Source organism: Oncorhynchus gorbuscha, unplaced genomic scaffold, assembly GCF_021184085.1.
Source record: "Oncorhynchus gorbuscha isolate QuinsamMale2020 ecotype Even-year unplaced genomic scaffold, OgorEven_v1.0 Un_scaffold_178:::fragment_2:::debris, whole genome shotgun sequence".
Classification (NCBI taxonomy): Eukaryota; Metazoa; Chordata; class Actinopteri; order Salmoniformes; family Salmonidae; genus Oncorhynchus; species Oncorhynchus gorbuscha.
In genome coordinates this window covers 34,350-46,761 of record NW_025744907.1, presented here as the reverse complement: position 1 = coordinate 46,761, position 12,412 = coordinate 34,350, and the positions used below count along the sequence as shown (strand labels likewise).

At 38.9% G+C, this 12,412-nt stretch overlaps 1 protein-coding gene across 1 annotated transcript in view; it reads left to right on the top strand.

Moving 5' to 3' along the window:
• The window catches only part of LOC124017319 (cytoplasmic dynein 2 heavy chain 1-like), a gene marked incomplete at its 3' end in the record, with an annotated part of 103,285 nt that overhangs the window by 56,532 nt on the left and 34,341 nt on the right, over nucleotides 1–12,412 (top strand). The window contains exons 42-46 of the mRNA XM_046332573.1: nucleotides 14–143; nucleotides 1,322–1,477; nucleotides 6,470–6,729; nucleotides 7,611–7,857; nucleotides 11,874–12,025. Coding sequence (XP_046188529.1) covers nucleotides 14–143; nucleotides 1,322–1,477; nucleotides 6,470–6,729; nucleotides 7,611–7,857; nucleotides 11,874–12,025 — 945 coding nt within the window. The remainder of the gene's footprint in view (nucleotides 1–13; nucleotides 144–1,321; nucleotides 1,478–6,469; nucleotides 6,730–7,610; nucleotides 7,858–11,873; nucleotides 12,026–12,412) is intronic.

Here is a 12,412-nt window from a genome sequence, read left to right as displayed (position 1 = left end):
CTTCCCTCTGTAGTGATGAGGACACAGATGTGAGCGCGTTGGTCAAGTCGTGGCTGAAGGGTCAGCCTGATGAGTGTCGCAGTAACCTGGAGAACTGGATGGGAGACTTCTTCCACAGAGGCCTTGACTGGGTGCTTAAACAGGTGATACATACGGACACTGCCCTCTTCTGGTCATAATCAATAGCATCAACTGGATTAATGTAGCCAATTGGAGTTTTACCCTAAATATATTCTAGCCAATTGGAGTTTTACCCTAAATATACTCTAGCCAATTGGAGTTTTACCCTAAATATATTCTAGCCAATTGGAGTTTTACCCTAAATATACTCTAGCCAATTGGAGTTTTACCCTAAATATACTCTAGCCAATTGGAGTTTTACCCCAAATATACTCTAGCCAATTGGAGTTTTACCCCAAATATACTCTAGCCAATTGGAGTTTTACCCCAAATATACTCTAGCCAATTGGAGTTTTACCCTAAATATATTCTAGCCAATTGGAGTTTTACCCTAAATATACTCTAGCCAATTGGAGTTTTACCCTAAATATATTCTAGCCAATTGGAGTTTTACCCCAAATATACTCTAGCCAATTGGAGTTTTACCCCAAATATACTCTAGACAATTGGAGTTTTACCACAAATATACTCTAGCCAATTGGAGTTTTACCACAAATATACTCTAGCCAATTGGAGTTTTACCACAAATATACTCTAGCCAATTGGAGTTTTACCACAAATATACTCTAGCCAATTGGAGTTTTACCACAAATATACTCTAGCCAATTGGAGTTTTACCACAAATATACTCTAGCTAATTGGAGTTTTACCCCAAATATACTCTAGCCAATTGGAGTTTTACCCCAAATATACTCTAGACAATTGGAGTTTTACCACAAATATACTCTAGCCAATTGGAGTTTTACCACAAATATACTCTAGCCAATTGGAGTTTTACCACAAATATACTCTAGCCAATTGGAGTTTTACCACAAATATACTCTAGCCAATTGGAGTTTTACCACAAATATACTCTAGCCAATTGGAGTTTTACCACAAATATACTCTAGCTAATTGGAGTTTTACCACAAATATACTCCAGCCAATTGGAGTTTTACCACAAATATACTCTAGCCAATTGGAGTTTTACCACAAATATACTCTAGCCAATTGGAGTTTTACCACAAATATACTCTAGCCAATTGGAGTTTTACCACAAATATACTCCAGCCAATTGGAGTTTTATCCCAAATATATTGTTGTGGATTGGATATCTTGTGTTCAAAACTATTCTGACTCTCTGTCTCTCTTTGTCTGTCAGAATGACTTGGTGGTGGAGACCAGTCTGGTAGGGACAGTGTTGAATGGTCTGTCCCACCTGAGTGGAGTGACAGAGCGTGGTCAGTTTGTGGTTAGTCTCATCAGAGGGCTGGGCGGGAACCTCAACCTCAAATCAAGACAGGACTTCGCCAAGGAGGTAAGACGAGGCGGTCATTCCATTTATCCAGCCATCCATCCGTTTGTCCATCTGTTCATCCATCCATTTATTCATCCATTACTTATCCATTTAACTATCCGTTTAACTGTCCATCCATTTAACTATCCATCCATTTAACTATCCATTTAACTGTCCATCCATTTAACTATCCGTTTAACTGTCCATCCATTTAACTATCCATCCATTTAACTATCCATCCATTTAACTGTCCATCCATTTAACTATCCATCCATTTAACTATTCATTTAACTATTCATCCATTTAACTATCCATCAATTTAACTATTCATCCATTTAACTCTCTATTTAACTATCCATCCATTTAACTATCCATCCATTTAACTATTCATTTAACTGTCCATTCATTTAACTGTCCATCCATTTAACTATCCATCCATTTAACTATTCATTTAACTATCCATCCATTTAACTATCCATCAATTTAACTATTCATCCATTTAACTGTCCATCCATTTAACTATTCATTTAACTATCCATCCATTTACCTATCCATCCATTTAACTATCCATCCATTTAACTGTCCATCCATTTAACTGTCCATCCATTTAACTATCCATCCATTTACCTATCCATCCATTTAACTATCCATCCATTTAACTGTCCATCCATTTAACTGTCCATCCATTTAACTGTCCATCCATTTAACTGTCCATCCATTTAACTACCCATCCATTTAACTGTCCATCCATTTAACTGTCCATCTATTTAACTATCCATCCATTTACCTATCCATCCATTTAACTATCCATCCATTTAACTGTCCATCCATTTAACTGTCCATCCATTTAACTATTCATTTAACTATCCATCCATTTAACTATCCATCCATTTAACTATTCATCCATTTAACTGTCCATCCATTTAACTATCCATCCATTTAACTATCCATCCATTTAACTATCCATCCATTTAACTGTCCATCCATTTAACTATCCATCCATTTAACTATCCATCCATTTAACTTTCCATCAATTTAACTATCCATCCATTTAACTATCCATCAATTTAACTATTCATCCATTTAACTGTCCATCCATTTAACTATCCATCCATTTAACTATCCGTTTAACTGTCCATCCATTTAACTATCCGTTTAACTATCCATCCATTTAACTATCCGTTTAACTGTCCATCCATTTAACTATCCATCCATTTAACTATTCATTTAACTGTCCATCCATTTAACTATTCATTTAACTGTCCATCCATTTAACTATCCATCAATTTAACTATTCATCCATTTAACTCTCTATTTAACTATCCATTTAACTATCCGTTTAACTGTCCATCCATTTAACTATCCATCCATTTAACTATCCATTTAACTATCCATCCATTTAACTGTCCATCCATTTAACTGTCCATCCATTTAACTGTCCATCCATTTAACTGTCCATCCATTTAACTGTCCATCCATTTAACTATCCATCCATTTAACTTTCCATCCATTTAACTGTCCATCCATTTAACTCTCCATCCATTTAACTATCCATCCATTTAACTCTCTATTTAACTATCCATCCATTTAACTATCCATTTAACTATCCATCCATTTAACTATCCATTTAACTATCCATCCATTTAACTCTTCATCCATTTAACTATCCATCCATTTAACTCTCCATCCATTTAACTATCCATCCATTTAACTCTCCATCCATTTAACTATCCATCCATTTAACTCTTCATCCATTTAACTCTTCATCCATTTAACTCTCCATCCATTTAACTCTCCATCCATTTAACTCTCCATCCATTTAACTCTCCATCCATTTAACTCTCCATCCATTTAACTCTCCATCCATTTAACTCTCCATCCATTTAACTCTCCATCCATTTAATGCACTATTGTTAAGTGACTGTCCCACTGGATGTCATAAGGTGAATGCACCAATTTGTAAGTCGCTCTGGATCCTGCTAAATGACTTAAATGTAAAATGTAAATGTAATGTAAATTTAACTCTCCATCCATTTAACTATCCATCCATCCATTTATCCAGCCATATATCCATTTATCCAGCCATATATCCATCCATTTATCCATCCATCCATCCATTTATCCATCCATCCATCCATTTATCCATCCATTTATCCATCCATCCATCCATCCATCCATCCATCCATTTATCCATCCATTTATCCATCCATCCATCCATTTATCCATCCATCCATCCATCCATCCATTTATCCATCCATTTATCCATATATCCACCCATCCATTTATCCATCCATCCATCCATCCATCCATTTATCCATATATCCACCCATCCATTTATCCATCCATCCATCCATTTATCCATCCATCCATCCATTTATCCATCCATTTATCCATCCATTTATCCATCCATCCATCCATCCATTTATCCATCCATTTATCCATCCATCCATCCATTTATCCATCCATCCATCCATCCATTTATCCATCCATCCATCCATCCATTTATCCATCCATCCATCCATCCATCCATTTATCCATCCATCCATCCATCCATTTATCCATATATCCACCCATCCATCCATCCATCCATCCATTTATCCATATATCCACCCATCCATTTATCCATCCATTTATCCATCCATCCATCCATCCATCCATTTATCCATCCATCCATCCATCCATTTATCCATCCATTTATCCATCCATCCATTTATCCATCCATCCATCCATCCATTTATCCATCCATCCATCCATTTATCCATCCATCCATCCATTTATCCATCCATTTATCCATCCATTTATCCATAAATCCACCCATCCATTTATCCATCCATCCATCCATCCATCCATCCATTTATCCATATATCCACCCATCCATTTATCCATCCATCCATCCATTTATCCATCCATCCATCCATTTATCCATCCATCCATCCATTTATCCATCCATTTATCCATATATCCACCCATCCATTTATCCATCCATCCATCCATCCATCCATTTATCCATATATCCACCCATCCATTTATCCATCCATCCATCCATTTATCCATCCATCCATCCATTTATCCATCCATTTATCCATCCATCCATCCATCCATTTATCCATCCATTTATCCATGCATCCATCCATCCATCCATTTATCCATCCATTTATCCATCCATCCATTTATCCATCCATCCATCCATTTATCCATATATCCACCCATCCATTTATCCATCCATCCATCCATCCATCCATCCATCCATCCATTTATCCATATATCCACCCATCCATTTATCCATCCATTTATCCATCCATCCATCCATCCATCCATCCATCCATTTATCCATCCATTTATCCATCCATCCATCCATTTATCCATCCATCCATCCATCCATTTATCCATATATCCACCCATCCATTTATCCATCCATCCATCCATCCATCCATCCATCCATTTATCCATATATCCACCCATCCATTTATCCATCCATTTATCCATCCATCCATCCATCCATCCATCCATCCGTCCATTAATCAACTAATAAACATCCTACGGAAAGTATTCAGACCCATTGACTTTTTCCACATTTTGTTACGTTACAGCCTTACTCTAACATATATTAAATGAATAAAAATCCTCAATCTACACACAATACTATATTTGAGCAAATGTATAAAAACATAAATACCTAATTTACATAAATATTCAGACCTTTTACTATGAGTCTTGAAACTGAGCTCAGGTGCATCCTTTTTTCATTGATCATCCTTGAGATGTTTCTGCAACTTGATTGGAATCCACATGTGGTAAATTCAATTGATTGGACATGATTTGGAAAGGCACACACCTGTCTATATAAGGTCCCACAGTTGACAGTACATGTCAGAGCAAAAACCAAGCATTGAGGTTGAAGGAATTGTCCGTAGAGCTCTGAGACAGGATTGTGTCGAGGCACAGATCTGGGGAAGGGTACCAAAAAATATCTACAGCATTGAAGGTCCCCAATAACATAGTGGCCTCCATCATTCTTAAATGGAAGAAGTTTGTAACCACAAAGACTCTTCTTAGAGCTGGCCACCTGGCCAAACTGAGCAATCGGGGGAGAAAGGCCTTGGTCAGGGAGGTGACCAAGAACCAGATGGTCACTATGACAGAGCTCTAGACAACCATCTCTGCAGCACTCCAACAATCAGGCCTTTATGGTAGCACCTAAAGGACTCTCAGACCATGAGAAACAAGATTCTCTGGTCTGACGAAACCAAGATTGAAATCTGACGAAACTCAAGATTGAACTTTGGCCTGAACGCCAATCGTCACATCTGTAGGAAACCTGGCACCATCCCTACGGCATGGTGGTGGCAGTATTGTGCTGTTGGGAAGTTTTTCAGCGGCAGGGACTGTGAGACTAGTCAGGATCAAGGCAAAGATGAACAGAGCAAAGTTCCAGAGCGCTCAGGACCTCAGACTGGGGCAAAGGTTCACCTTCCAACAGGACAACGAACCTAAGCACGTAGCCAAGATAACGCAGGAGTGGCTTCGGGATAATTCTCTGAATGTCCTTGAGTGGCCCAGCCAAAGACGTGACTTGAACCCAATCAAACATCTCTGGAGAGACCTGAAAGTAGCTGTGCAGCCAATGCTCAGTGCATCCAACCTGACAGAGCTTGAGAGGATCTGCAGAGAAGAATGGGAGAAACTCCCCAAATACAGGTGTGCCAAGCCTGTAGCGTCATACCCAAGAAGAGTCGAGGCTGTAATAGTTGCCAAAGGTGCTTCAACAAAGTACTGAGTAAAGGGTCTGAATAGTTATGTGATATTTAAGTTTTTTTTTAAATATATAAATTAACTAACAAAAAAATAAATATATATAGCCTTTTATTTATGGGGTATTGTTTGTAGATTGATGAGGGGGGAAAACTATTTAACACATTTTAGAACAAGGTTGTAACCTAACAAAATGTGGAAAAAGTCAAGGTGTGTCTATACTTTCCGAAAGCACTGTATGTGTGTGTGCATTCCCTGCAGGTGCTGGTCTGGGCTAGAGAGAGCCCTCCTGACCCGAGGAAGCCCCTGGACACCTACTATGACCCTGAGTCTGGCCGGCTGTGTGTGTACACTCTGGAACGTCCTGACGGCCTCAGCCTGGAAGAGCTCACACACACTCACACACTCCCCGTCATCCAGACCCCCGACATGCAGAGAGGACTGCACTGCTTCTCCCACTGGCTCTCCTCCCAGCACAGACAACCCTTCATACTGGTGGGGCCTGAGGGCTGTGGCAAGGGGTAAATGTACACACACACACACACACACACACACACACACACACACACACACACACACACACACACACACACACACACACACACACACACACACACACACACACACACACACACACACACACACACACACACAGAGGATGTATAATACACTCTAGCCAGATCACGTATGTTTCCAGGCATGTTTTATTTAAGGCGTGACCTTTCTTAGAATAGCACAGCGGACTGAGGGGTAGGCAGAGGGGGGGGGGGGCTGAGACTTGTTGAATCTACAGTCATTACTGTCATCCCTGGGGCACCCAGTAGAGGGAGGGCATCTCTGATTGGCTTTTACACTCCACTTGAGCCACCCCCCTCCATGACACCCACAACCCTAATCTCGCTGAAATGTCAGGGCGTCATGGAAACGCTTGTCATCCCTGTCTGATGAAAAAAGATCTAATTAATTTCCACTGCTGTGCTCAGGCACGCACACACACACAGACCCACACATCCCAATTATCCTATCTCAGTTTGCACCCTCACAAAATGTCCCCCCTCGCCCTGAGGTTTTTCTCACAAATTTGGTTAAACAGACCCCTGCGGCATCAACACTTTTCAATACAGAGTTAATTCTCCTCTCTCCTCCCTCCTATCTCTTCCTCTGTCATCTCCTCTTCATCCTCTGATATCTAACCTCTATAATGACTCATGTCCTCCTTCAAAGTTATGGTCTGGTTTCTCTATTTGGCATCTAGCCTATGTTCTGCCAACACTGTGTCTGTGTTAATGTGTGTGTTAATGTGTGTGTGTGTGTTAAGTTGTGTGTGTGTTAATGTGTGAGTGTTAATGTGTGAGTGTGTGTTAATATGTGTTAATTTGTGTGTCTGTGTGTTCTCCTCCAGTATGCTGTTGCGCTATGCGTTCTCTCGGCTGCGTTCCACCCAGGTAGCGGTGGTCCACTGTAGCGCCCAAACCTCGTCTCGTCACGTCCTCCAGAAGCTCAGTCAGACCTGCCTGCTGCTCAGTTCCAACACGGGACGGGCCTACAGACCCAAACACTGTGAGAACCTGGTCCTCTACCTCAAAGACATCAACCTGCCCAAGCCTGACAAGTGGGGCACCAGCAACCTCATAGCCTTCTTACAGCAGGTACACACTACACTACAATACACTGCAATTCAGTATACTACAATAAAGCACAATACAGTAAAATACAATACAGCACAATACAATGCTCTACAATACAGTACAGTACAATACAATACAATACAGCACAATACAATGCTCTACAATACAGTACAGTACAATACAATACAATACAGCACAATACAATGCTCTACAATACAGTACAGTACAATACAATATAATACAATACACTACAATACAATGCAATGCAATACACTACAATACAATGCACTAAAGTACAATACAATGCTCAACAATACAATGCACTACAGTACAGTACAATACAATACAGCACAATACAATATAGCACAATACAATACAGTACACTACAATAAATTACAATAGAGCACAATACACTACAACACACTACAACATCACAATACACTAGAATACAATACAGTACAATACACTACAATAAAGCACAAAACAATACAATAGATCATAAAACAATACACTACAATACAATACACCACACTACAATGCAATACAATACACTACAATACAATACACTACAATACAATACACTACAATACAATGCAGCACAACAAACTACAATATAATACAATACAATACACTACAATATAGCACAATACACTCAATACTGTACAATACAGCACAATACACTACACCACGCAACAATACAGTACACTACAATACTCTACAATACGGCACCTTACACTACAATAATCTACAATACACTACAATAGATCATAAAACAATACACTACACTACAATACAATACACTACAATACAATGCAGCACAACAAACTACAATACAATACACTACAATATAGCACAATGCACTCCAATACAGCACAATACACTACACCACGCAACAATACAGTACACTACAATATTCTACAATACGGCACCTTACACTACAATAATCTACAATACACTACAATGCAGCACAAAACATTACAGTACAGTTCAACACAGCACACTACACTACAATAAAGCACAATACAGTACAATACAATACACTAGAATACAGCACACTACAATGCAGTGCAATACAATACACTAGAATACAGCACAATACACTACAATGCAGTGCAATACAATACACTAGAATACAGCACAATACACTACAATGCAGTGCAATACAATACACTAGAATACAGCACCATACACTACAATACAATGCAGTACAATACAATACAATACACAACAATACAGCACTATAAACTACAATACAATACAGTGCAATACAGCTCAATAAACTGCAATACACTACAATACAACATAATAAACTACACTACAACACGCTGCAGTATAGTACACTACAGTACAATGCAATACTCTACAATACTGCACAATACACTACAATACAATAATCTACAATACACTACAATACAGCACAAAACACTACAATAAAGTACAACACAGCACAGCACAATACAGTACAATACACTAGAATACAGCACCATACAATACACTACAATACAGTGCAATACAATACAACATCATAAGCTACAATACATTACAGCGCAATAAACTACAATACACTACAATACAACAGAATAAACTACAATATAGCACAATACAATACAATGCAATACTCTATAATACAGCACAATGCAATACAATACAGTACAAACCACTACAGTACAAAACACTAGAATACACAATACACTACAATACAATACAACACAGCACAATACACTACACTACAATACACTGCAATACAGTATAAAACACTACAATTAAGCACAATACAGTACAAAACAATACACTACAATACAGCACAATATACTACAATACAGTACAACACTGCACAATACACTACAATACAGTACAACACCGCACAATACACTACAATACAGTACAACACCGCACAAGACACTACAATACAGTACAACACCGCACAAGACACTACAATACAGTACAACACCACAGAATTCATTACAATACAATAGTGCAATACAATACAGCACAATACACTGCAGCACAATACATCACCGTACACTACACTACAGTACAATACAGTACACTACAATACAGCACCATAAACTACAATACACCACACTACAATACAGCTCAATGCAGTACAATACAGCGCAATACACTACAATACACTAAAATAACATACAATACAATACACTACACTATAATACAATACACTACAATACAGCACAATAAAATACACAAAAATACAGCACAACACGTTACAATACACTACAATACAGCATAATACTCTACAATACACTACAATACAATACACTAAATACAATACAACACAAACTACAATACAGTACAGTAATAATAATACAACTAATCATTTATTACATCTATGTAGCGCTTTTCATCGAATCTCAAAGCACTTCAAGAGCAAAAAAAACAAAAGCAATATATCATGACAGGTACAACCAATCGAGGCCAAGCTGCGTCCTCTGAAGATGGAGAGGGTCAGTTCATGGCTTGAGTGAAGGGAGCTGGACAAAGGATTGTAGATGATGTTGGAGACTGCTGATGATCTTGTAGAGATCAAGTCAGGGAACCAGCCTGAGTCTTATAGCTTCTGGACTTCTCCTCGTCCCGTCTGTGTAGAAGCCATTTGGCTGATGCCTCAGCAGCTCTGGGCTCCAGAAAGATCACCACACAAAGTTCAGGATATTAGCCAGTCGTCCTCACTAAGAGCCCTCTGCCTCAGCGCGGATGTAGTCCTCTAGCTGCCATTCCTCTCAGGTTTCAGGCCACCCCTTAAATTTCTCAATGTTCTCAAAAGATCAGCCAGGAGAAACAAAAAAGATGTTACTGTGTCCAGATGCATTTTTCAAACAAATACTGTACAACATAACACAACTCAATGCAATACAACATAACACAACTCAATGCAATACAACACAACACAACTCAATGCAACATAACACAACTCAATGCAATACAACACAACTCAATGCAATACAACACAACTCAATGCAATACAACACAACTCAATGCAATACAACACAACTCAATGCAATACAACACAACTCAATGCAATACAACACAACTCAATGCAATACAACATAACACAACTCAATGCAATACAACATAACACAACTCAATGCAATACAACATAACACAACTCAATGCAACAAAACACAACTCAATGCAACACAACACAACTCAATGCAACAAAACACAACTCAATGCAATACAACACAACATAACACAATTCAATGCAACACAACATAACACAACTCAATGCAACACAACATAACACAACTCAATGCAACATAACACAACTCAATGCAATACAACACAACTCAATGCAATACAACACAACACAACTCAATGCAATACAACACAACACAACACAATTCAATACAACACAACATAACACAATTCAATGCAACACAACATAACACAATTCAATGCAACACAACATAACACAATTCAATGCAATACAACATAACACAATTCAATACAACACAACATAACACAATTCAATGCAACACAACATAACACAATTCAATGCAACATAACATAACACAATTCAATGCAACACAACATAACACAACTCAATGCAACACAACACAACACAACTCAATGCAATACAACATAACCGAACCCAACTCAATGCAATACAACACAATTCAATGCAATACAACATAACACAACACAATTCAATGCAACACAACATAACACAACACAACTCAATGCAATACAACATAACACAACACAACTCAATGCAACACAACTCAATGCAACACAACACAACGCAACGCAATGCAACACAACATAACACAACTCAATGCAATACAACATAACACAACACAACTCAATGCAATACAACATTACACAACATAACACTACCCAACTCAATGCAATACAACTCAATGCAACATAACATAACTCAATGCAATACAACACAACACAACTCAATGTAATACAACACTGAAAATACATTATTTCTTGATCGATGGGTAAGACAGAAATTAGTCAAGCTGTCATAACGTGACAGAGTTCTCCTCCCTCCCCCTTGTGTGTTCTAGGTGCTGACGTACCATGGGTTCTATGATGAGAACCTGGATTGGGTGGGTCTGGAGAACGTCCAGGTGGTGGCCTCCATGTCAACAGGAGGCGCTGTGGGACGACACACACTCACTTCTCGCTTCACCTCCATTGTGCGCATCTGCACCATAGAGTGAGTAGGGACACACAGACACAGACCAGTATGTGAGCTGGAGCAGAGCGAGGAGCAGAGCGTGCCCAATTTGACTGGAGCGGAGCGAGATTCCCAAAGGCTGGAGCATCGACCTTCTCTCCCACTCCAATTTCACTCCCGTAGTGCTCCTGTAGCTCTCACTTTTCGAGCTCAGGGCACGCCTGTCCCATCATGCATTTGTGGTCGACTTGTGTGTTGTTATAGCCCCTTCCTTTAGCTACTGTCATGGAGTTCACTAAATATTTTCATAAAGACACTGATAAAACACACAGATGCTAAATCAAGGTGACTTAAAAACATGAGGACCAATAGCAAGAGAGGGAGTGTGATGATGTAATGTCCACAACTAAAGAATCATTGTGGAAT